The sequence below is a fragment of the Pseudophryne corroboree genome, chromosome 4 (genome assembly GCF_028390025.1).
Source record: "Pseudophryne corroboree isolate aPseCor3 chromosome 4, aPseCor3.hap2, whole genome shotgun sequence".
Taxonomy (NCBI): Eukaryota; Metazoa; Chordata; class Amphibia; order Anura; family Myobatrachidae; genus Pseudophryne; species Pseudophryne corroboree.
Genome location: NC_086447.1, coordinates 608,742,473 through 608,769,961, shown reverse-complemented (window position 1 = coordinate 608,769,961; position 27,489 = coordinate 608,742,473). Strand labels below are relative to the sequence as shown.

At 45.5% G+C, this 27,489-nt stretch overlaps 1 protein-coding gene and 1 long non-coding RNA gene across 5 annotated transcripts in view; one reads left to right on the top strand and one right to left on the bottom strand.

The window, feature by feature from the left end:
- Positions 1–27,489, top strand: part of KMO (kynurenine 3-monooxygenase) — a 482,345-nt gene that overhangs the window by 311,084 nt on the left and 143,772 nt on the right. For all 3 annotated transcript variants that reach the window (XM_063917607.1, XM_063917609.1, XM_063917608.1), the window contains 3 exons: positions 16,409–16,480; positions 17,768–17,889; positions 22,917–23,064. In XM_063917607.1, the coding sequence (XP_063773677.1) occupies positions 16,409–16,480; positions 17,768–17,889; positions 22,917–23,064 (342 nt within the window). The remainder of the gene's footprint in view (positions 1–16,408; positions 16,481–17,767; positions 17,890–22,916; positions 23,065–27,489) is intronic.
- Positions 11,443–27,489, bottom strand: part of LOC134910048 (uncharacterized) — a 162,160-nt gene continuing 146,113 nt past the window's right edge. For both annotated transcript variants that reach the window (XR_010176100.1, XR_010176101.1), the window contains 2 exons: positions 17,740–17,870; positions 11,443–12,613 (listed from right to left, as the gene is read on the bottom strand). This is a non-coding gene — a long non-coding RNA (uncharacterized LOC134910048). The remainder of the gene's footprint in view (positions 12,614–17,739; positions 17,871–27,489) is intronic.

The following is a 27,489-nucleotide window of genomic DNA, read 5'->3' as shown; positions in this document are numbered from 1 at the left end:
AGCTGAAAGAGGAAGGTCCACCACGAAATCCATGGATATATGTGACCATGGCCTGAGAGGAACGGTCAAAGGTATGAGTTGCCCGACCAGCAACGATCGAGATACCTTGTGCTGAGCACAAACCTGACAGGAACGGACAAATTCCCTTACATCTTTAGAAAGATTAGGCCACCACACCGAGCGAGAGACTATTAGGCCCTACACACTGGCAGATAAAAGTGAAAGATATGAACAATCTCGTTCATTAATGAACGAGATATAGTTCATGTCTTTCAGTGTGTAGGAACCAACGATGAACGATGCGCGTCCCCGCGCTCGTTCATATTTGGTCTATCATCGGCCATACATGCAGGACAATCTGAACGATAACGCACTATACGATATGCATTATCGCTCAGTCTGTATATAAAGCCGATGACGATCCGCCAGACGCCGGGGACCCGCCGCTCAGGACACTCCTCACCGCCGCCCACCGCCGCACAGGACACTCCTCACCGCCGCACAGGACACTCCTCACCGCCGTCCACCGCCGCACAGGACACTCCCCGCCGGCCGCCGCCGCACAGGACACCTGCCGCCGTAGCGAAGAGGAGCGCCTCACAGAGGAGCAGCAGGAGCTGAGCCAATAGGTAAGTAGAAACGGTTACCCACTGACCACCAATGTATGACACGGGGCACACACTGTCCACCAATGTTAATAATAATAATACAAAAACAGGACACACCATTATTTCATTAATCACACTGTCCACCAATGTATTTTAATATTCCCACTGGCCACCAATGACATAAATATGTTCCCAGACAGTATGCATTTTGTATGTGTTTTCAGTACACAGCATATGTACTGAGAGCACATGCTGCATGTATACTGGCTGGGGACATATATCACTGTCCACCAATGTATATTATAAAATCCACTGGCCACCAATTAAATAAATATGTCCCCAGCCAGTATGCATGTTGTATGGGTTTTCAGTATACAGCATATGTACTGAGAGCACATGCTGCATGTATACTGGCTGGGGACATATACACACTTACTTCAGGGGGGTTGTACCAGCGCACTGGGTGGATGAGCTCGGCGAGCTGCTTACAAAATAGGGTGACTGACCTATAGGAAACAAGTAACAATTCATGGGTTGTAGCGCTCAACCTATGTGGGTATGTAAATGATGATGCTGTGAAACTAAATTTAAGAAAAATAAATCAAAGTTTTATTGTTATATACATATACACACTGTCCACCAATGTATCTAAAAATTACCACTGACCGCCAATGTTTTCTAAAGATGTCCCCAGGCAGTCAGTAGGCAGCATTACACATTATGTCAGACAGCGTCCCCCTTTTTACACATTACGGCAGACAGCGTCCCCTTTTTACACAATACGGCGCTTGTTTTTACACATTATGGCAGACAGAATAGTTAGAGAAATAGAGAGAGAGAGAGAGAGAGAGAGAGAGATACTTACCATGTCTCCAGCGCTATGTACTTGGTAGAGGCGCCGCTGCAGCAGTCCCTCTCCTTCCGTATTGGCTGACCGCCGCCGCTGTGAATGCTGGGATGAAGGAACAGCATCCCAGCATTCACAGCAGCGCCTGGCAGTCAATACGGAAGGAGGGGGACTGCTGCAGCGAAACCTTGACCAATTACATAGCGCTGCTGCGGCTCCAGTCCCCCTCCCTCCTTCTCCGCTGCCTCTGGCGCTGCTGCAGCAGAAGCGGCATGTAATGAGTCAATTTGACTCATTACATGCCGCTGGCCTTTGTGCGTTCAGAGCAATTGCGCTGTGTGCCAGGCACACCTGGCACACACGTAGTTACGGGCCTGACCCTCCTATGAAACCATGCCCAGTATTTAAATGAACCTCAATCTTTCAAATCTTGCAGATCTTTCATATCTTTCATATGGATTGGTCAGTGTGGATGCACATAATCGTTGATGTGAAATCTTTCATCTATCATATCTTTCATCTTTTAAATCTTTCAAATCTACAAGTGTGTAGGGCCCATAACTCGAAGGTCTTAAGGGCCCTACTCACTGGCCGACCCGCCGCCGAGCTGCCCGACGGCGGATACGGCCGACGAGCGACCCGGCGGCGGGGGGGCAGTGACGGGAGGAGTGAAGTTTCTTCACTCACCCCGTCACGCGGCTGCATTGAATTGCAGGCAAATATGGACGAGATCGTCCATATTGGCCTGCATGCACAGCCGACGGGAGACCAGCGATGAACGAGCGCGGGGACGCGCATCGTTCATCGCTGGAGTCTCCACACTGAAAGATATGAACGAGTTCTCGTTCATTTATGAACGAGATCGTTCATATCTTTCTGAAAATCGGCCAGTGTGTAGGGCCTATTAGTAAAACCCGGATGACCAGAAACTTTGTTATCATGAAACTCAGCTAGAACAGTGCCTCTCAGAAATTCAGGGACGAAGAGACGATCTGCAGGAGTAACCTCGGGAGCCTGCTGCTGAAGCTAGACTAGCTGTGTAAATCAATCCTGTGTGAGGCATGCCCGGATGACAGACGATGGAACTAAGGGGGTAATAGCCGGATGGTTATTGTGAACCGGAAGAAAACAACGTGACAGGGCATCAGCTTTCGTATTCTTGCAACCGGGCCTGAAGGTGATAATAAACTTGAAACGAGTAAAAAACAGCGCCCAACGTGCCTGTCGGGCATTAAGCCGTTTAGCAGACTCAATATACTGCAGGTTCTAGTGGTCAGTAAACACCGTAATGGTATGCCTAGCTCCTTCCAGCCAATGCCTCCACTCCTCGAAAGCCCATTTAACTGCCAACAATTCTCGATTACCAACATCATAGTTGGATTCTGCGGAGGAGAATTTCCTGGACATGAAGGCACATGGGTGTAATTCCTGAGACTCCGGTTCTTCCTGAGAAAGGGTAGCCCCCACTCCAACCTCTGAGGCATCTACCTCGACAATAAAGGGGAGCTCCGGGTTAGGGTGCTGAGTACTGGAGCTGAAACAAAGGCCTGCTTTAAGGCCAGAAAGGCAGACTTGGCTTCAGGCGACCAATTGGAAGGGTCCGCTCCTTTTTTAGTCTATGCTACTATAGGCGCAACCAAATCAGAGAAGGTATGAATAAAACGCCTATAGTAATTTGCAAACCCTAAAAAGCGCTGAATTGCTTTTAAGTTCGTGGGTTGTGCCCAATTTAGGATGGCCTAGAGTTTCTTAGGTTCCATGAAAAACCCCTTAGGAGAAATAATATACCCCAGGAGGAACACTTCTGTGATGTGGAAATCACATTTCTCCAGTTTGGCGTATAAATGATTTTCCCGTAATTTCTGAAGGACTAGTCGCACATGGGTAATATGTTGTTCAAAAGACTCAGAGTAAATCAAAATGTCGTCTAAATAAACGACTACAAACTTTCCAAGAAAGTCACGAAGGACGTCGTTAATGAGATCTTGAAACACCGCAGGAGCATTTGACAGCCCAAACGGCATCACCAGGTATTCATAATCCTGACTGTGTGCTGAAAGCCGTCTTCCACTCATCCCCAGATCTTATTCGGATGAGATTGTAAGCCCCTCTAAGATCGATCTTGGAGAAGATAACGGCAGACCGGAGCTGATCAAAGAGTACTGAAATCAATGGCAAGGGGTAGGTGTTTTTAACAGAAATTTTATTCAGAGCCCGAAAATCAATACATGGTCTGAGCGACCCATCTTTTTTCTCAACAAAAAAGAACCCTGCACTCAATGGAGATTTCGAGGGTCTAATGAAGCCTTTTTTTAGGCTCTCCTGTACATAATCATTCATTTCCGTGGTTTCCGGCCCAGACAGGGCATATAGTCTCCCCTTAGGTAAAGGGGCACCGGGAACTAAATCAATAGCACAGTCATAGGACTGATGAGGAGGCAGTATATCCGCATTACCCTTGGAGAAAACGTCGGCAAAGTCCTGATATTCCAAAGGAATACGTTCTGGGGTGACGGCCGCAACCTGGACTGGACGGGAAATACACTCTTTAACACAAAAGGGACCCCATCGGGAAATCTCCCCAAACCGCCAATCTATGGTGGGATTATGAAAGGCAAGCCAGGGGTGACCCAAAACTACGGGGACAGCCGGACAATGAGTAAGGTAAAATTTGATTTTCTCTGAATGTAGGGCCCCTACTGTCAGTTGTACTGGAGGTGTGCGGTGAGTGATAACCCCATTAGAAAGCGGACCACCATCCAAGCCGTGCATGGTGATACGTTTATCCAAAGGTATCTGTGGAACGCCTAAAGCCGGAGCCCAACCAAGATCCATGAAATTTCCCGCAGCTCCACTGTCGACGAAGGCCGACACCAACGAACTGAGGCTACCAAAGGAAATTTTTACAGGAACTAATAAGGAATCGTTAGAGGAGATTAACTGCAGACCCAAGTGAACCCCCTCACTACTCACTTGGTCAGAGCGTTTCCCTGCTTATTCGGGCAATTACGTGCGATATGTCCCTTGCCACCACAATACAAGCAAAGACCAGAATTTAGACTTCAGGTTCTTTCCTCTGGGGACAGCCGGGAGAGACCCATTTGCATGGGCTCCTCGACGTCCTCAGGGAAAGTATACACACATGGACTCGGCCTGAAACTAGCTACTCTTTCAGCCCTCCGCTCACGGAGACGTCGATCAATTTTAATAGCGAGCTCCATGAGTTTGTCTAGAGTCTCAGGAGCGGGGTACTGAAGGAGACTGTCTTTAATAACTTCAGACAAACCGAGGCGAAACTGACTGCGCAGGGCCGTGTCATTCCAGCCACAGTCGTTCGACTAACGGCGACACTCAGTACAATACGCCTCAGCTGGATTTTTCCCTTGCTTAAGTGCACGCAGGTGGCTCTCAGCTGATGCTTCTCTATCAGGGTCATCATACAAAAGGCCTAAGGACTTAAAAAAGGCATCCACCGATAGCAAGGCAACATCATCCGCTTTTAGCCCAAAAGCCTAGGTCTGTGGATCACCTTGTAGTAATGACATCACAATCCCGACCCGTTGAGACTCAGTACCAGAGGAACGGGGCCTTAAACGAAAATAAAGCTTACAAGCTTCCTTAAAATTAAAAAAATCCTTTCGGTTACCCGAAAAACGGTCGAGTAAATGCATTTTTGGTTCTGGAATCATACTCGGGGAGGCTCGCAAAAGATCTTCCTGCGATCTCACCCGAAGAGTAAGATCCTGAACCATCTGAGTTAGTTCCTGAATCTGGTTGGCCAAAAGCTGGCTGGAATTTGGACCTAAAACTGCCGGATTCATGAGGCCGAATTTCTAGGCCCACCAAATACAAAACAACTTTTTTTTTTTTTGTGTTGTTTATTTTGGGTCGGTGATAATGTTACGTTCCTGATGCTCAGAACTGGAGAGATGTTGCGAGGTGAGTTCAGAGCACCAGGACGTGACGCTGAACTAAGGAGTGGTACGGGAATAGCCCCTAGCACCCTACCTCCGTTGTCTTACCCGTGTGGTCAATTCATGCCTGAGTGACTATGGTTTCTTGGGCCCACGGCAGCCGCGTTTGAAGGGCGGATTAGGTATGCCCAACTCTGATGCCCCCAGGTCTTAAAGTGAGACAAAGCGTGAACCGAGACAGGATAATAACAAGGGGACCTCTAACTAAAACAAACAGAAGCTAGGGGCTACTAACTACCCTGAAACTAAATATATGTGCGGCACGCCGCCAAAGGAAAAGAACAACAAAAGATACCACTGTCCGTTCCCCCACACGGCACCGCCGAGTTCCGGGGAGGACAGTAAAAAGCGGAAACCTCCGCAGAAACCAACACAAAGGTAATACAAGGATTAAGCGGCCTAGGCCGCAACTCGCGGCAGAAGCCGCTACTCACAGATCGGGAGAGAACCCCAAGTAACGAAAACCCGCGGATGACTGCAACAGGTTCGTTTGGGACAGGAAGGATTCCCAGGACCGGCTTCAGAACTCCAGGACACGGGAGCACAGGGAGCAGGATCGACCAGATACAGCTAAACCAGGAACAGACGTTACCAGGCAGGAACAGCATACAGGAAGGTGGCGTCCCCGTTGCTAAGGTCCGGCGGCTAAGCACGCACGGCATCCTAGCGTTGCTAGGGACCCGGCGGCTCAGCGCGCACGGCGTCCCAGCGTTGCTAGGCGCCGGGCGGGCAGGGAAGGAAGAGCGGCAGCCGTGAGCGTCGCTCGGAAACAGACCGAGCGGCGCCGTGGACCGCGGCACCTAACAGTTTAAATAAGTCATTCTGAAGAGACTCAGCATCCCCCTCCGAATTTATAACCTTACAGTTTGGTATCGTCTGCAAAAATTGACACCATGCTCTAGACCTACTGCTAGATCATTTATGAAAATGTTAAACAATAGTGGTCCAAGTACAGACCCTTGAGGCACACCACTTAGTACCTCAGTCCAATTTGAAGAAGTTCCATTTACTACAACTCGATGCTCCCTAATATATAACCAGTTATTCACCAAATTGCATATTGTGCTCCCTAGCCCCAGTTCTTGTAATTTGTAAATAAGTCTTATGTGCGGTACTGTGTCGAAAGCTTTAGAAAAGTCTAAAAAGATTACATCCATGTCCTTACCCTGATCTAGGTTCGTGCTAACTTTCATAAAAGCCTCTTCAGTTTGTTTGACATGATCTATCCTTCACAAATCCATGTTAGTTCCTATTATTAACCTTCTTGGCTTCAAGGAAATTCTGTATACCATTCCTTAAAATACCTTCCACTACTTTCCCCACTATAGATGTAAGACTAACTAGTCTATAGTTACCCGGTTCAGATTTACTTTCCTTATTGAATATCAGCACTACTTTCGCTGTACGCCAGTCTTTGGGAACCATGCCTGATTTAAGTGGGTCATTGAAGAGCAAAAATAACGGTCTTGCAAGTTCGGAGTGTAGTTCCATGAGAACCCTTGGGTGAATTCCATCGAGACCAGGTGATTTATTTATCCTAACTTTTTTTAATCGGTCACAGACTACGTCATCCCTTAAATAAACACTTAGTAGTGGGACATTATCGTTGCTGAGGTTATGTGTTAATCCCACCATCTGATCCTCTATTGTGAATGCAGATGAGAAAAACTCATTTAATTTTTCCGCTATGTCATTATCGTCTTTGATTAAGATGCCCAACTTGTCCTTTAAATGGCCTATACTCTCTTTCTTTAATCTTTTGCTTGTGATGTATTCAAAAAAACTTTTGGGGTTTTGATTTACTTTCCTTTGCCACTAGCTTTTCAGTTTCTATTTTAGCCACTCATTTCTTTTTTGCATATTTTTGTTACAAACCTTATAGTGCTGGAAAGACTCTGCTTTCTTGTCTTATTTTTTTTTTTGAATGATCGCCTCTTTTTGGCCATTAGTTCCTTAATCTTATTGTTAAATCACATCGGTTTGGAATTATTACTCCTTTGTTTGCTCCCATGGGAATAAATTTACAAGTATAATTATTGAGCAGCATTTTTAATACCTCCTATTTTTCCATAGTATTTCTTCCATGAAACAAAATTTCCCATTCAGTGTCCCTTAAAGCTTCCTTCATCATGTCAAAGTTGGCTTTGCTAAAGTTTAGAATCCTAGTTTAGCTTATATAGGACTGCTTATGAAAACTGAAATTGAATGTGACCATATTGTGGTCGTTGTTTCCCATGGGCTCCCCTACTATAATATTTTATAACAATTCCCCATTGTTTGTTAATACCAAGTCTAATACTGCATTGTACCTAGTTGGTTCCTCGATTTGTTGAAGTAAGTATCATTTAGTGTGTTTAAAACCCTATTACCCCTAGCAGTATCACATGAATCAATTGTCCAATTAATCTCTGGATAGTTAAACTCTATCACTAGTACATCTCCTAGTCCTGCCGCTTTTTCAATTTTCTTATGTAACAATTCCTCATCAGACACATTAATATCAGGCGGCTTGTAGCATAACCCTAATACTATGTTTTTTTTTCCTTTCCTCCCGAAAGTAATTTTTACCTATAAAGTCTCAACAGTATTTACAGTCCCCTCATGAATATCTTCCCGTATACCAGGTTTTAAAATGGCTTTACGTAAAGACATACCCCTCCACCCCATTTTTTTTATCTGTCTCTCCTGGACAGCCTATAACCCCCCAGATTGACTGTCCAATAATGAGATTCATCCCACCAGGTTTCAGTAATGCCTATAATATCATACTGCTTGCTTACTGCAGGAACTTCTAGTTCCCCTTTTTTTTTACTGCAAGGCTTCTAGTGTTTACATACATACAATTAAGATAAGTATTCGCCCTGGTGCTAGGGATTTCATTTTCTATATGCAGTATTGATGATGATGACCCATAATCGTTGTTAGTTAATGTTTTTACAATTGGTATTACCCTCATTAGTAGCTTTGTTTAAATCTCTGGGTTCTAGACATACTGTATTCTGAGTTGCCCTTTTTTCTTTTCAACAATTACTAAGGAACTCACCCATTCAGTAGGCTCATCAACTTTCTGTATCACACCCAAAACTTCCATGCGGTTTAACTCTTGTTTTAGTTTTTCTTTTAGCACAAATGGCACTTTTCTACATTGGTGTATCACTGAAGAAACTTGCGTGTCCATATTTATTTTATGCTCTCCATGCAAACAACCTAGACCTTCAAACACGTCTCTGTATTCTGTAAATATCGATTTGCAGTCATCTTTTACTTGTGATGTCACCATAAGAACTTTCTTTAGCAATGTTAGTTACTCACAGGAACTTAATCCTAGAATCGGTTGCACATCTTTATCCACAATCAGTAGAGATGTTTTAAACTGTTGTCCTTTATATTTTAGTGTCACTAAGCATGTACCGTTGACAGGATTTTCCTCCCCAGTGTACCCTGTAACTTTCACTTTGGCTGGATGAATTTTAGGTTTTACACTAAAAGTCTTGTAATCTTGAAGTTATATTAAATTCACCTGTGTGCCAGTATCAAGCTTAAAGGGAATGACAATTTTGTTCACAGTTAAAGGGACAATCCATTCCTTCTTATCTGCACTGCAAAGTTCAATGCAATCCACAAAGAATTCCTCTGCTTGTTTAACAGTATACACTTTGGTTGTTTCACTTTTCATTTTACAGCATTTGGCAAAGTGATTAAGTCTACCACATTTCATGCAGGTTTTACCAAAGCAGGGCACAATTTAAGATTGTGAGCATTTCCACATCTACTACAAATTTCCTCGTTAGACTGCTTCATTCTTGAGAATGGTGGTTTGCTTGGCTCTGTTTTCTGTACTACATGTACAGCACCATCAGCTTCCTTGTGTAACTTTTTGGCTTGAAATCTGGTTATTTCTGCAGATTTTCACATAGTCACTGCCTTGTCTAGTGTTAGATCTTGCTCTCTCCGCAATCTCTCTCTGAGTCCATTATCAGGTATTCCACAGACAATACGATCTCTAATCAGTGAATCCTTCTAATCACATGTGAAAAACATATCTTTCCTATTTCACATTTTTCCTTGGCTCAAAGTAATCTTCAAACTTTTGTATTATAGAAGAAAGCACCTTGGGGCAGATGTATTTACCTGGAGAAGGCATAAGGAAGTGATAAATCAGTGATAAGTGCACGGTGATAAACACACCAGCCAATCAGCTCCAATATACAAATTTCCAGTTATGAGCTGATTGGCTGGTGTGTTTATCACCTTGCACTTATCACTGGTTTATCACTTCCACATGCAGCAAGATATATATTAAACCCAGTGTCGTAACTAGACATTTTAGCGCTGTGTGCAAGAATCAGCATCGGCGCCCTCCCCCCCATACACATACCATATTTTTTTTTAAATGGCCAATGTGCACCATAGGCACATGCAAAAATATAGGGGCCTGGATTCAGGGGAAGGGGCATGGCCACAGAGCTCTCTTTTACACATTACGGCAGACAGTGTCCCCTTTTTACATATTACGGCAGACAGTGTCCTCTTTTTACACATTACGGCAGACAGCGTCCCCTTTTTACACATTACGGCAGACAGCATCCCCTTCTTACACATTACAGCAGGCAGCGTCCCCCTTATTACACATTACAGCAGACAGCGTCCCCTTTTTACACATTATGGCAGCCAGTCCCCCTTTTTACACATTACATCAACAGGGCCCCGTTTTGTTTACACATTAGGCACAGTGAGAGAGAGACTGCGTGGTGTGGTGTGTGTGTGTGTGTGTGTGTGTGTGTGTGTGTGTGTGTGTATGTGTGTGTGTGGTGTGGTGGAGTGTGTGTGTGTGTCACCTGTGCGATGATCCGTCTTCCACAACTTCCAGGCAGACAGACAATCCTATACCGGACCTGCAGCAGTCTACATTAGCGCTCCCTCTCTAATACACAGCCGGCGCCCCATCCCTTACACAGGCGCTGGGACTCACAGGCTGCAGAAGCGATATTGAGGTGAGGTGCGATGTTGGGGTGAGGCGCCGGGACTCACAGGCTGCAGAAGGAATATGGAGGTGAGGTGCGATGCAGGGGTGAGGCGCCTGGACTCACAGGCCGCAAGTGGGATACGAGGGTGAGCAGCGCTCCCCCCCACCCTTATCTGCTCATACGGGGGATGGCTGAGTTGCGCTACCCAGGCGCCGGGACTCGCAGGGAGAAGGCGGGATACAGGGGTATGAGGTGCGCTACCACACCGATGCCAGTTGGAACTTTAACTTGTGCCTCACTGGGTTCAGAACCCGTACGGAGGGGGTGCCGATGGTGCCTTGCCCACAACGCAAATGCACTGAAGGCGCACCATCGGATGGTGCCCCTTTAGTGCATTTGCGCTGTGGGCAAGGCACCATCAGCACACACCTAGTTACTGTTCTGATTAAACCTTTGCTTAAATCTTTTCCAGTTCTCAGACAAGTTATCAGCATGCCTGTTGGAGGAGACAGTTTATCCATAGTTACTCACTGTTTGAAGAGAGGAGCACATGGCAGGCTTTGCAGACACTGTGTATCACAGCTTTACAGACTTCTGCAGAATCCTGTCACACTCTGAGAACTAACAGTCCAAGTTAAACTTCTTCTGACACCATGTTTTGTTCATATGCTTGTAATTCCAATCATTAGGACACTGAGTTCATTGCTGTGCTCTTTTATTCCCTTTGCAAACTCCAGACACACTGCCCACCAGACCACCCACTTCCCAGCATTCCCTGTGTTCCTAGGGACCATGGGCCTAATTCAGAGTTGATCACAGCAGCAAATTTGTTAGCAGTTGGGTAAAACCAGGTGCACTGCAGGGGGGGCAGACATAACATGTGCAGAGAGAGTTAGATTTGGGTGTGGTGTGTTCAAACTGAAATCTAAATTGCAGTGTAAAAATAAAGCACCTTGCACAGAAACAAAATAACCCACCCAAATCTAACTCTCTCTGCAAATGTTATATCTGCCCCACCTGCAGTGACAATGATTTTGCCCAACTGCTAACAAATTTGCTGCTACGATCAGGTCCGAATTACCCCCCATGTGCTAGTGCTCGAGCTGTAAACTTGGCTCTGTCTACTGGGCTAAACACCGGTGCAAGACACTGGCTGATGTAGGTGAAGCTCTGCAGCAAAAGACATCTGGTCTAACAGTACAGTGGCCTGACACACACACACACATATACACACAGCACAGTAGCCTGACACATACACACATAAACACAGCACAGTGGCCTGACACACACAGCACAGTGGCCTGACACACACATATACACATACCTCCCAACATTTCATCTTTATAAAGAGGGACACACGCGCGGCGAAGGGGCGTGACCTAAGGAAAGGGGTGTGGCTTCATGGAGGACCCGCGGTCGCGAGCCACGCCCCATTTTTGTCACTGAAAGGGCATGCCCAGCGCTCTGTGAGTCGCTGGCATGCCCCCTCTCCCTCTGACTTCAGTGAATAGACGTTGTGCGCATGCGCACAGCGTCTATTCACCGCTGCTCTGCTAAGCAGCGCAGCGAGAGACAGAGCCTCCCAACTGCCCCCCACCGCGGGACACTGTGGCCCGCGGGCGGGACAGCGGGACAGTCCCCGAAAATCGGGACAGTTGGGAGATATGTATATGCACAGTTGGCTACCACACACACACACATACGCACAGTGGCTTGACATACACACATATATACACATCGTGGTGTGACACACACATATATGCACAGCGGCCTCACACACTCAGAAATACTCACAAAGGCCTGACACACACTCACATATAAGGACAGCGGCCTGAAACGCACACACACATATATGCACAGCAACATGACACACACTCAGATATATGCACAAAAAAATGTTCAACACCCACACAGCACAAACAGTAACAGTATATAGTAAGGCTTGTTCCTATAACAATTCTGGACTACGACTGTTTAGAATGATATAGTTCAACATACAGTACTCCTGAGTATAATGCACAGTTGGTAAGGAAAGAGTGTGTGCCCACAATAGTCACCGCTTGAAGCAGGATCCTGTCCACGGTTCAGGAAGGCAATTGTCCTCACTAAATGTACGGTGTCCTGAATTGTTTTTCGGCCAAGGCAGCAAGAGTACTGGAGATGGTATATGTCCCTTGATAGTAGGCCATTTAGGTAGTTCAGAAGCTGGTTCAAGGCCTGGTAAACGGTTTTGATACTGTTCAGTAGGGGTGCAAAACACATAACATGTTTCCCTGTGTAGATACTGCTTTTAAAAAATAAAATGAAAAAAAAAGTATATATTTTTCAAATCATCTATCAAGCCCAATCTCCTTTCTAAAGTGATCCCAGTTATTGTGCATATGGTGCCCATAGTAATCAGGTTTAGTTGCGTAAAGGGTTAGGGTGCCTCGCTACCCTGAGGGTAGCGAGCTGAAATGATGACACCACGCTTGTCAGCAGAAACAGAATGGGTGTGGAAGAGAGTGGAAAAAACTGAATACCGCCCATTGAGTCCGCTTGAGTTATATTATGTAAGATGACTTTCTCATCTGACACCTTCAGAATTATCAACCTAATACCCATGAAATGCATCCATTCCACATTAAATGGTGGATAAACCATAATGATAGTATTTAATATGACTACCGCTGTTCAGACTAAAACCTATATTTATACCTTTCTCAATGCATGTAGGTCTATAGGTATATATATACATGCATATACAGTCAGGGTCGGACTGGCCCACAGGGGTACCAGGGAAACCACCGGTAGGCCCCACTGCCTGAGTGCCCACTCCTTCCTCTAGGGATCAGGTTCTAGACTGTGCACTTGTATTATACATGGTAGATATGTTGCATTACACTACACTAAACTATTGTGTATTTCAAGCCTCTGTGGAGGCTGGCCACACACCCTTTGTAGGCTGGCCACACCCCTACGTATGGGCTCCTATCACTGCATTCCCCCTGTAGGCCCTTCATGCCCCATTCCGACACTGTATACAGTATATTATTCTTTCTGTGAACAAATGTCTCTGTGTGTTGCCACAGTAAGTCTTAAGAGTTTTCTGAATCTTATATGCTCATGCACAGAGGTGTAGCTAGGTGCCATGGTGCCTGGAGCAAGGGTATGTTTCGGCACCCCCTCCCATGTACTGACTTGGGTGCATGTTACATTTGAAAGTAAAAAATATTTAAAAATACTAAATTGGTGACAGGGCCGGTTCAAGACCTTGTGGAGCTCAGGGTGCTGTAGCAGCGAGGGAAGAAAGGGGTGCTGCAACAGCCAGAACAGAGAGAGGCGCTGCAGCAGTCTATGTAGAAAGAGGTGCTGCAGCAGCTGGGGCAGAAAGAGGTGCTGCAGCAGCTGGGACAGAGAGGTGCTGCAGCGGCCGGGGCAGAAAGAGGTGCTGCAGCAGCAGGGGCACAGAGTGGTGTAGCATGACACTGTTGCACAGCTACAGTACAAGCAGACAGTGAGACATATAAAGAGGGTGGGCAGAGCTCCGGCATGTGCTGGCTGTCAGTGTCTCCTGCTGTTGCCTCTGGCCTGCCCTGTTCCCTACCTAGTCCCCGAGTCAGTGTGCGGCCCTCTGCTTCTCCTTCACTTGCTCTGCAGCTGCCTGTACAGTAGCCCACGGTATAGCGGGATGAGGGAGGGGACAGGTGGCAGTATGCCCTCTTTTCTGGTGCCCAGAGCTTGTGCTCCACCGGACCCACCCTCGCTACACCCCTGCTCATGTACTATAGGAATTCCCAATCAAAGCGATGAAGTTCTCTTACTATACTGTAGATACAGTACTTGAACTCTACGTTACAGCTTTTGGGCATCGTATGCAATTAGTCCAGACTATCCACCCTGTACCATTCCTGTAGCCACATGTTGCTTTAACAATTACTAAGTTACAGTAGTGTGTGTATCCTATAGCCTTTTTGGTTGATTACACTGAAAGGACTCCTACTTCTATATTTTGGATGCTCCTTGGATGATGGAAGTTAATTATGTTTCATGGGCTATTAGCTGAGACTATATTTAGAGTCCTATAATCGGTTGACAGGATCCCAGCGGTTAGGATACCAATGCCGGAATCCCAACACCCAGTGAAATTAATCACCTGGATCCCCCACTTCAGTGGTGGTCCAAGTCACCACCCAACGGGGAATAGATTAGTGTTGTCGCCACTGGGTCTGAAGCATGGTGAGAGCAGTAAGCCTGCAAGGGGACACCCTGCACTCGCCGACGGTATTCTGGCTGTTGGTATTCTGGCATCGCTCTGCTGACTGCCAGGATCCCAACAGCCGGGATATCATACTGATTCTCTATAATCCACCAGTCTATTCTGAGCGTGGCCACAAGATGGTGCTATTGGATAATAATATGTCCAGCTACCCTTAGTATGACAGGAAAGGCTCTGCCTCACCTCACCACACCTCACTGTAAACAATATAGTCTGTATTTATTTTATTATTTTAACTAAGTTCTTAAAAATGGGTGTGGTATAATAGATAGACAGTGTCTAGTTAGACAATCAATAGATAGACACCATATGTTAGACAGACATTAGGTCGACAGGGTCAAAAGGTCAACAGGGTCAAAAGGTAGACAGTACAAAAGGTCGACAGGGTCAAAAGGGCGACATGAAATTGGTCAACATAAAAAAGGTAGGCACCATGTTTTTTTTATTTTTGTGGTTTGTGTGGATAGTTTTGTCATCTGGGACCCCCAATTGTAGAAAAGGCATACCCTTGCGGGGCTCGCTGCGCTCAGCACAAAGTTTATAGCTAGCTCTATGCCGACATGGATAGAGAAGGTATGAAATAGTCCAAAAACATGTTACATTTAAAAATAAATTGTCTATCTTTTTTTATGGCGACCATTTTTCATGTCGACCTTTTGCACCTGTCGATCTTTTGACCCTGTTGACCTTTTGTACTGTCTACCTTTTTCATGTCGACCTTTTGACCCTGTCGACCTTTTTGCCCTGTCGACCTAATGTCTGTCTAACATATGGTGTCTATCTATTGACTTTCTAACTAGACACTGTCTATCAACCGGATACCCTCAAAAATGCAGACAGTCTACTGTACCACGAGAGCAGGGATAAAGTGTAGCTGCAGGTTAGACTTGTCACTAGCTTTAGTGCTGAGTGTGTACAGTGTAGAAATGCAGATTTATGTCTCACCAATAGCTGAGCTGCTTCAGCTATATTGGCTGCTATGAACATGTCTCCATCTAGTCACACTGCAGTTTTCATTGGTGGACAGTGGGACCTGGACTTGTGGGGTTACTGTCAATTTACCGGCTCCGCTATCACTCATGGGGGAGATGTTATGGTGATAAAATACCATCCAATAAGCTCCTAACTACTATGTCACAGGCTTGATTTGAAAAATGACAGGAATTAGTTTGTTGGTACTTCATCATGGTGAAATGTATCACTTTCCATGCTTAGTACATCTGGCTTAGCTGGTAGCCAGCACCACCCGTTCCTGGCTGACTGCTCTGCTCTCCCCAGCCACTATGACCTGAGGTGGCTCCAAGCTTCTCCCTCCGGAGAAGTCTCCAGTGTCCGGTGAAGTCACCGGTGGGCGGTGGTGGGTTGTGACCGCTTCCCCACTCAGGAAGAGAGAGGACTGACTGCTGCTGAAGTTGCCTCTCTCCCCAGCCCAGTACAAAGCAGCATGTGCTGGGCTGAAGAGAGAGGCTGCTACAGCAGTCAGTTCTTTCTCTCCATTCCTGAAGTGTGGCTGTCTGCAATGGAGAAGGTGGAAGGGAGACAGCGGGCCCCGCTGGGCCCTTCCAGCAGCCCAGGGACCGTGTAAAGAGTAACCGCCCCCCTCTCTCGGCACACCTGGGTCTGCACACATCTCTAATCAATACCTCTTTGTTTGTTTGTCTATAATGTACAGTATGTATATATAAATGTGCTCGTATGTAAATATATACTGTATGTATACAGATTTGTCATACATATTTAATCATTTTTTTTAGTTTGCCATGGAACCTAACTATTTGCACATATGGCCAAGAAATACATTTATGATGATTGCACTGCCTAATTTGGTAAGAGATTGAGTTTAAGTTACCTATGTATATTAGTTTTGTACTAAGGTAAATTGTAAAGCTTTGGGTGTTCAGTAGCTTTATTTGTAATTGTCTCTCTAAACATGCACCTTAATTATGTAAATGTGAATTTCCGTTTGTTGTCTGATGAAATATAATAGTAATTATTTTGAAGGTTTGTAATAATTTTTGCTTTCTAACTATCATAAATCAAAAATTAGGCCAGTCTCTTAATATACCCAAATCAATCCTGGGGCAGGATGCAATGGCGTCCGACATCACTGGACGTGTTGGATGCCGTACGATCGTGGATATTTTTTTTAAAAGGCAATCACTTACTTGGCATCGTTTTGCCTTGTAAGTGATTGCCCCTTTAAAAAACATCTGAGATCGGCCAGCATCCCACATCTCTGGGGTTCTGGTATGAATGGTCGACCATGTTAATGTCGACATTCATTAGGTCGACCACTATTGGTCAACATGGACTAATAGTTGACACATGAAAATGGTCGAGATGGGACTGATCGACACATGAAAAGGTCGATATGGATTTTGTAACTGTTTTTGGTGTCAATTTTTCTGTAACATGACCAGGAACTCCCTATTAGTGCACCACGTCCCCTTGCATGGCCCACTTCGCTCGCCATGCTGCAGGCAAGGTGTCTCACTCCGCTACTGCTACGCTCGGCACAGGTTACCGTTCCCAATTGTAGTCCGCGTGGATGGTAAAGTATGAAAAAGTAAAAAATCTATTTATTTTTAAAAAGCCATGTCGACCTTTCATGTGTCAACCATTTGTCCATGTCGACCATGTCAATGTTGACCAATAGTTGTCGACCTAATGACTGTCGACATTAACATGGTCGACCATCCAAACGGATACCCATCTCTGGCGAACTGGGACACCAGGGTCGAACTGGCCCACAGGGGAACAGGGGGCCCCTACAACTGCATTCCCCCGGTGGGCCCTTCATGCACCAGTCCAACACTGTCGGACACCATTACATCCCGCCAATATTTACAGTCAAACCATTTCTCAATCTGTTCATAACATGCTCTTTTTCTGATGACGTCTCACCATTTTTTGGGAACCATGCCATAATTGGTACTGTGATGAGATACAATGTGATACTTGCAATCCGCCTTTTTTACATTTAGATACTGAAATATCCATAACAAAAAATAGTAAAACAATATCCTAGAGTTTTACAGTAAGTGATATTTTTACTATGTTTAGGTACAAAATGTTCCACCCTTACCTAATGAAGTTTTATTTTATGCTCCCAGGATAAGTCTTTTACATGCACTCTGTTCATGCCCTTTGAAGACTTTGAAAAAATCTGCACAGAAGACCAAGTATTGGATTTCTTCAAGACACATTTTCCAGACTCTGTAGATTTAATTGGACAGTAAGAATTTTGTTGGAATTTTTATGTATTACATTTTAAGATTACTGCACAGTAGCTTATGTACATTAATCACCATTGTCATTTTTTTATTATTATTTAAATGAAGAGGAACATATTTGAGGAAGGACTGTGTATTGGAATACTCGTACTATACATGCAAACGCAGGGCCCTCCACTTAGCCAGCAGCTCAAATTATAAGCACAATAGCAATAGTATCTGGCACCACGTGCACTTTAAGGGACAGAGTAGTAGCAGCACTGCCAGGAAGCAGAGACAGGAGCCTTATTAGGAGGTTGGAGAATGTGTGCTTAAAAAGTGCAGTTATGTCTCCTACTGGTTCTATCGTGTTTGTTTGTTTGATTGTTTATTTATTTATTATGGGATGTTTAACCTTTCTCTGGCCACTTATGTTATTTATATTAGTTAAATATGTTTTATGCAGCCTATAATATAGACCATCTATAATGTTTATTATTAACAATGTCTTCCACCAGACTCCGGCTATTGCTTCAATGTCATGCACGGCCGGAGATTGTGGATTGCATTTGGAAGCCCCCTCTAGAAATCTTGCGTTTGCCCCTGATAATGTACAACAAAGAATCAATAATGTTTTAAAACAAACAAAAAAATTCCTACAGCTTAGAGGCATACTGTACTTACTACATGATAATAGAAATGGAGAGATGACCGTCACAGACAATTACAAATCTATGGTAAGCCAACAGCCACGGCAAGGCGTCACTGCTCTGGTGGTTCTACATGATAATAGCACCACTTTGGGTCATATATTTATGTATTTCTAAATTGAGAGCCAACATACCTGGAGGCATCCTTCAATACTACAAGGATAAACATGCCCTCTAGCTACTGATCCAATACATACCACACATAATACTGATGCACGGAATGGAAGTTGCTAGGAATCAATTTTTTGGCCCATTACAAGGTGCATCCCAGCATACTACAATAGGGCAGCAAAAGATACATATTCCCTACATGATAACAGTAATGCAGAGATCTTTGTTACATACATTTGTAAACATATTGTAAGCCACCAGCCACGGCAAAGTGGCTCTGATCTGGTGGTCCATATAAGGTATATATTTATGTCCCAAAGTGTTGCTTTTATAACAGTGCTAATTTGTGAACCCTTCAAAGATGCTCATGAATTGGCCTGGGAGAGAGATACAGAAGAGACCTTGAATCCGAGGACTGGTATAACTTTAAAAAGGAACTAGTGAAATGCTTGGTCTCTTTTATCGGGGTGTGGTATGCATGGTAATTAGGTCAACCACTATTGGTTGACAGTAACTAGGTCGACAGGGTCTCTAGGTCAAAAGGTTGACATGAGATTGTTATTTGTTTGTGTCGTTTTCTCCGTACAGTGACCGGGAACCCCGATTAGTGCACTGTGTCCCCTCACATGGCTCACTTTGCTCGCCATGCTTTGGGCAAGGTGCCTCACTCCGCTACCACTGCACTCGGCACAGGTTACTATTCCCAATCGTAGTCCACGTCGATCATTAAGTATGTAAAGGTCAAAAAAGGAAAAAAATTGTGAAAAATTCATGTCCACCTTTTGACCTGTCGACCTAGTTACTGTCGACCAATAGTGGTCAACCTAGTTACTGTCGATCTAGTTACTGTCGACCTAGAGACCAGATCCCCTTTTATCAATGGTACTTTATTTGGCCCCTGCCAATCCTTTTTTTAATTCCTCAGATTTATGTTGGCATTCATGTGATGGTCCTGCCCTAAAATCCATGCCTACTGAAAAAGCATTCATGATCTCACTATAGATATAGCTAGCACTTGTGTCAGTTCACATTTATCGCCACTTACAGTTGCTTATATCTGGAAAAACCAGGTAATGGGAGGTAACGCACAAAGCTTCTGAGGCTAAATTATTATTATTATTACCAGTTATTTATATAGCGCACACATATTCCACAGCCCCTTCCCCAGTGGAGCATAAATCTATATTCCCTACCACATTTACATGCACACACATTCACGCTAGGGTTAATTTTGTCAGGAGACAATTAACCTACCAGTATATTTTTGGATTGTGGGAGTTAACCGGAGTATCCGGAGGAAACCCACGCAAGCACAGGGAGAATATACAAACTCCACACAGGTAGGGCTATGAATCCAACCCTTAATGTTTTTTTGTGATGCCTAACTGTTGATTTTTGCATTTTCCTTATGAAATGTCTGATAAAAAAGGGCACCAAAGCTGCTTTTTCACCTTAGCAGTGCCATGAGAACTGCAAATTGAAGCAGAATTTCCCAGTTCTTCTTTTTTGCTTAAAATCAGTGCCAGCTTATTAGGTTATTTAAAAGTATTAACCAACAGTCAGAAAGGAATAAATAGGCAGTGCCGTAACTAGACATTTTAGCGCTGTGTGCAAGAAACAGCATTGGCGCCCCCCATATACAAAACAGGGCCAGTGCGTGCCGTAGGTGCACAACAAAAATATAGGGGCATGGCTTCATTTGGAAGGGGCGTGGTCACAAAATAATACCAATTTATATTACGCTGTACAGTAGTTTTGTAGTCTCCATTATTCAAATTACACTGCACAGTAGCGCCACTTAAACACATTACACCAGGTAGAACCGCTTTTACACATTATGCCAGGTAGAGCCCCTGTCACACATTACACACGGTAGAGCCCCATTTTACACATTACTCCAGGTAGAGCCCCTATCACACATTACTCCAGGTAGAGCCCCTATCACACATTACGCCAGGTAGAGCCCCTGTCACACATTACACATGGTAGAGCCCCATTTTACACATTACTCCAGGTAGAGACCTATCACACATTACGCCAGGTAGAGTCCCCTTTTACACAGTACAGCAGGTAGAGTCCCTTTTACACATTACACAAGGTAGAGTCCCCTTTTACACAGTATGGCAGGTAGAGTCCCCTTTTACACATTATGCTAGAGTGACCTTTTACATATTATGGAAGGTGGAGTCCCCTTTTACACATTATGGCAGGTAGAGTCCCCTTTTACACATTATGCTAGAGTGACCTGGGCCTAATGCCCAGATCACTATTATTAGGCAGCTAAGGCTTTTAGCCTGCCTGACTGTTGCACTTTACAGTGACCTGGGCCTAGTACCCAGGGTCACCCTATTCATCTGGGGGGTGAGGGGGTTCATACAAACTGGGTGTAGTGCCCCCTACATGTACCCACGGGCCTAGCGTCCACCTAGCACGGGGCGGTTGGGAGACCTGGGCCTAATGTCGGAGTCACCTTATATACCTAATGGGGGGACACTTGAACTATTAGGACTATTGCCCTCTATTATGCCCACAGGCCTAATGCCTCAATTATGGCCACGGGCCTAGTGCCCACTTACTGCTACCCACAGGCCTGGGGCCTGACTATGCCCACGGGCCTAATGCCAGATCCCTGGTAGCCTAGGGAGGAAAGATGGGCCTACTGCGAGGTAGGAGAGGCTGTAGTGAGGAGCTTCACTGGTCTCTCTTGCTTCCCACCACTGCAGGCCTCTCCGTTCATCTACTTCTTTCTTCTGCCGCTGACCTGTTTGTACCAGCTGGCACTTCTGGTCTTCTCTTTTGAGCCCGGAGTATTCTGGCCTCTTCCGCAGCCACTCGAGCTCTTTGCCCGGCGTCTTCTTCCCGCACCGACCGCCGCGCTTCCTCTTCGTCTCCACAGCGTCTTCTTTCTTCTCCCCACTGGCGGCATCTGATGTCTGATGCCAAGGGCAGGGCCAGCTATGGTGCGATGAGCTCTGATTGGCTTGCTGCGGCCGCTTTCCATTGGCTGCCATTCGCGAGCCATGATTGGCTCACATAGGGTGCAGGATTTGAAAGCCCGGGGTCCGGCGCTTTCCATTGGCTGCCAACGTGGTGCCAAGTTTAAAGGGCCACTACCTCTGTGCTGCCCATCGCCTCTTCAAGTCTGGTGCAGGGAGTCCATACAGGATCCCAGTGCCGGACACCAGCTGCAGTACTACCAGTGCTGGGATCAGACACTCGATCCCAGCGATGTGCTCTACTGTATCCTGCAGGGTACACAGCTTCCCCACATGCCGCATGCACCTTGTTATGGACCTGTAAATAGGTTGTTGCGGTTTAAGCTCTCTGTTTGTGGCTTCTATTGGTCCTTGTGGTCATACCTACATAGACTGCTGGTGAATCATCAGCTTTTGCCAGTCCTGTAACTACAGCAACACTATATTCACAGGAAAAATAGTTATGCAGGTTGAGTATCCCATATCCAAATATTCCAAAATACGGAATATTCCTAAATACAGAATTTTTTGAGTGAGACAGATAGTGAAACCTTTGTTTTCTGATGGCTCAATGTACACAAACTTAGTTTAATTCACAAAGTTATTAAAAATATTGTATTAAATGACCTTTAAACTGTGTGTTTAAGGTGTATATGAAACATAAATGAATAGTGTGTATGTACACAAACTTTGTTTAATGCACAGGGTTATTAAAAATATTGGCTAAAATTATATTCAGGCTGTGTGTATAAGGTGTATATGAAACATAAATACATTCTGTGCTTAGATTTAGGTCCCATCACCATGATATCTCATTATGGTATGCAATTATTCCAAAATATGGATAAATCCGATATCCAAAATACTTCTGGTCCCAAGCATTTTGGATAAGGGATACTAAGCCTGTAGTAGGCAGTTTCTGGGCTCTGCAAAGGGGATGGAACAGCATAGTTAAAATTTGATATTCTAAGATGGCAAATAAAATAGCTTGTGTAGAAATTTCATGATTAGTCCAAAAAGCTGGAGTTGACTGACAAACTGCAGGACCACTGCCAAATTGTTGGATGGCAGAGCGATAAATAACAAGTGGTTTTACATAAATATTTATTATATTACATCAATATACAAACATTTGCAAAAATAACTTTCTCTTTGTTCTTAACCATTTTACTGTTAATGTATAGAATTATTTATTATTATTATTATTATTATTATTATTTCTATGTTTATGGTCATAACATTTCTATTTTATAGGAACAACTTAAAAAAAGATTTCTTCCTACTGCCACCACAAGCTTTGATATCTGTTAAATGTTCCTCATTTTGCTTGGATAGCAAATGTGTTTTAATGGGAGATGCAGCACATGCAGTTGTGCCTTTCTATGGACAAGGAATGAACGCTGTGAGTTATCTATACAAACACATCTAAATAAAATATGTAATGTTATGTTTAATTCTGGTAAACCTTCACATCACTAACAGTTAAAGTCAAAAAATATATCTGTGGTTGACATTGTGTAGAAAGTACTTAATTATATGGGTGGTCTTCAGGTTGCCGGCGTCCAGGCTCCCAACGACCACCATACCGGCACCGGAATCCCGACTGCCGGCATACCGACATCTTTTCTCCCTCTTAGGGGTCCACAACCCTCGTGGAGGGAGAATAGATAGCGTGACAGCGCGCCACAGTGCCCGCAGCGTGGCGAGCACAGCATGGTGAGCACAGCGACCCCGCAAGGGGCTCATTTGCGCTCGCCTAGCTGTCGGTATTCCGACGGTCGGGATTCTGGCGCCGGTATGCTGGCCACCGGGAACCCGACCGCCGGCATCACATACTACACCCAATTATATGACATTGCTCCATTCTCTTCCCACTTTCGGCTGACACACAGTGCACATGTGCTCTCTGTATTGTATTGAGTTCAATGGAATATATTCTGCATTGTATGGCAGTCACTATGGTTCTCTCTGTTTTGCATAGTGGTCTCTAGTATGTATTGAATGTTTGTCTCTAGGATCCTCTCTGCACTGAATGGCTGTCACTTTGATGCTCTCAATATTGTAAGGCAGGCAGTAGGATTCTCTATGTATTGTTTGGAGGGCATTAGGTTTTTTTTATTGTATGGAGGTCATTAGGATGCTTTCTGCATTGTATTGCGGTCACTAGAATGCTAACAATATTACATGGCGGTTACTACAATGTTTTTTGTATTTTATTGCAGTCACTATACTCTCTATATTGTGTGGCTGTCTCCTGTATGCACTATACATTGTATGCAATCACTAGGATGGTTTTTGCATTGTATGGTTGTTACTTGGATATAGTCTGTTTTTTATACTATCATACTATGGGGTCTATGTACAGCAGTGACGTGTGGTCAGGTCAATGACTGGGGAGGCACTGGCTAAGAAAACTGGATTTACACCAACATACAGCTTGGGGTGAGTAGGGGGTGTTCTCCCCTTTCCCCAACCCCCGTAGCCTAACCCTAACCTCTCCCCAGTGCCATAAATAGACATTTTAACGCTGTGTGCAAGAAACAACATCGGTGCGCCACCCCTCCCCACATACAAACAAGAGCCAGTGCACGCCGCAGGCGCGCGGCAAAAATCTAGGGACGTGGCTTCATGGGGATGGGGCGTGACCACAGAGCTCCCTTTTACATATTACGGCAGGCAGAGTCCCCTTTTAGACGGCACGGCAGGCAGAGCCCCCTTTTACACATTAGGCAGGTAGAGCTCCCTTTTATAAATTACGGCAGGCATAGCTCCCTTTTATACATAATGGCAGGCAGAGCTCCCTTTTACACAGCACGGCAGGTAGAGTCCTCCTTTCACACATTACGGCATGCAGATTCCCCCTTTTTGACATATTAGACAGGCAGAGTCCCCTATTTTACACATTGTGGCAGGCAGTCCCCCTTTTTTACACATTATGGCATGCAGTCCCCCTTTTTTCTCTAACGTCCTAAGTGGATGCTGGGGACTCCGTAAGGACCATGGGGAATAGCGGCTCCGCAGGAGACTGGGCACATCTAAAGAAAGCTTTAGGACTATCTGGTGTGCACTGGCTCCTCCCCCTATGACCCTCCTCCAAGCCTCAGTTAGATCTCTGTGCCCGAACGAGAAGGGTGCACACTAGGGGCTCTCCTGAGCTTCTTAGTGAAAGTTTTAGTTTAGGTTTTTTATTTTCAGTGAGACCTGCTGGCAACAGGCTCACTGCATCGAGGGACTAAGGGGAGAAGAAGCGAACTCACCTGCGTGCAGAGTGGATTGGGCTTCTTAGGCTACTGGACATTAGCTCCAGAGGGATGATCACAGGCCCAGCTTGGATGGGTCCCAGAGCCGCGCCGCCGGCCCCCTTACAGAGCCAGAAGGCAGAAGAGGTCCGGAAAATCGGCGGCAGAAGACGTCCTGTCTTCAACAAGGTAGCGCACAGCACTGCAGCTGTGCGCCATTGCTCTCAGCACACTTCACACTCCGGTCACTGAGGGTGTAGGGTGCTGGGGGGGGCGCCCTGAGACGCAATAAAAACACCTTGGATGGCAAAAAAAATGCATCACATATAGCTCCTGGGCTATGTGGATGCATTTAACCCCTGCCAGAATACATAGAAAAACGGGAGATAAGGCCGCCGATAAGGGGGCGGAGCCTATCTCCTCAGCACACTGGCGCCATTTTCCCTCACAGCTCCGTTGGAGGGAAGCTCCCTGGCTCTCCCCTGCAGTCACTACACTACAGAAAGGGTTAAAAAAGAGAGGGGGGCACTAATTAGGCGCAGTATTAACTATACAGCAGCTATAAGGGGAAAAACACTTATATAAGGTTATCCCTGTATATATATAGCGCTCTGGTGTGTGCTGGCAAACTCTCCCTCTGTCTCCCCAAAGGGCTAGTGGGGTCCTGTCCTCTATCAGAGCATTCCCTGTGTGTGTGCTGTATGTCGGTACTTTTGTGTCGACATGTATGAGGAGAAAAATGATGTGGAGACGGAGCAGATTGCCTGTAATAGTGATGTCACCCCCTAGGGGGTCGACACCTGAGTGGATGAACTGTTGGAAGAAATTACGTGACAGTGTCAGCTCTGTATAAAAGACAGTGGTTGACATGAGACAGCCGGCTACTCAGCTTGTGCCTGTCCAGACGTCTCATAGGCCGTCAGGGGCTCTAAAGCGCCCGTTACCTCAGATGGCAGATATAGACGCCGACACGGATACTGACTCCAGTGTCGACGGTGAAGAGACAAATGTGACTTCCAGTAGGGCCACACGTTACATGATTGAGGCAATGAAAAATGTTTTACACATTTCTGATAATACGAGTACCACCAAAAAGGGGTATTATGTTCGGTGAGGAAAAACTACCTGTAGTTTTCCTGAATCTGAGAAATTAAATGAGGTGTGATGATGCGTGGGTTTCCCCCGATAACAACTGATAATTTCTAAAATGTTATTGGCATTATATCCTTTCCCGCCAGAGGTTAGGGTGCGTTGGGAAACACCCCCTAGGGTGGATAAAGCGCTCACACGCTTGTAAGGGCTCTACCCTCTCCTGAGATGGCCGCCCTTAAGGATCCTGCTGATAGAAAGCAGGAGGGTATCCTAAAATGTATTTACACACATACTGGTGTTATACTGCGACCAGCAATCGCCTCAGCCTGGATGTGCAGTGCTGGGTTGGCGTGGTCGGATTCCCTGACTGAAAATATTGATACCCTAGATAGGGACAGTATATTTTTGCCTATAGAGCATTTAAAAGATGCATTTCTATATATGCGTGATGCACAGCGGAATATTTGCCGACTGGCATCAAGTCTAAGTGCGTTGTCCATTTCTACCAGTAGAGGGTTATGGACACGTCAGTGGTCAGGTGATGCGTATTCCAAACGACATTTGGAAGTATTGCCTTATTAAGGGGAGGAGTTATTTGGGGTCGGTCTTTCAGACCTGGTGGCCACGGCAACAGCTGGGAAATCCACGTTTGTACCCCAGGTCGCCTCTCAACATGAGAAGACGCCGTATCATCAGGCGCAGTCTTTTCGTGGACAAGCGGGCAAAAGGTTCCTCATTTCTGCCCCGTGACAGAGGGAGAGGAAAAAGGCTGCAGAAATCAGCCAGTTCCCAGGAACAGAAACCCTCTCCCGCCTCTGCCAAGCCCTCAGTATACGCTGGGGCTTTACAAGCAGAATCAGGCACGGTGGGGGGCCCGTCTCAATGAATTTCAGCGCGCAGTGGGCTCACTCGCAAGTAGACCCCTGGATCCTTCAGGTGATATCTCAGGGGTACAAATTAGAATTCGAGACGTCTCCCCCTCGCCGTTTCCTAAAGTCGGCTTTACCGATGTCTCCTTCTGACAGGGAGACAGTTTTGGAAGCCATTCACAAGCTGTATTCCCAGCAGGTGATAATCAAGATACCCCTCCTGCAACAGGGAACGGGGTATTATTCCACACTGTTGTGGTACCGAAGCCGGACGGCTCGGTGAGACCGATTCTAAATCTAAAATCTTTGAACACTTACATACAGAGGTTCAAATTCAAGATTGAGTCACTCAGAGCAGTGATTGCGAACCTGGAAGAAGGGGACTACATGATGTCTCGGGACATCAAGGATGCTTACCTTCATGTCAAAATTTACCCTTCTCACCAAGGGTACCTCAGGTTTATGGTACAGAACTGTCACTATCAGTTCAGACGCTGCCGTATGGATGGTCCACGGCACCCCGGGTCTTTACCAAGGTAATGGCCGAAATGATGATATTCCTTCGAAGGAAGGGAATTTTAGTTATCCCTTACTTGGACAATTCCCTGATAAGGGTAACATCCAGGG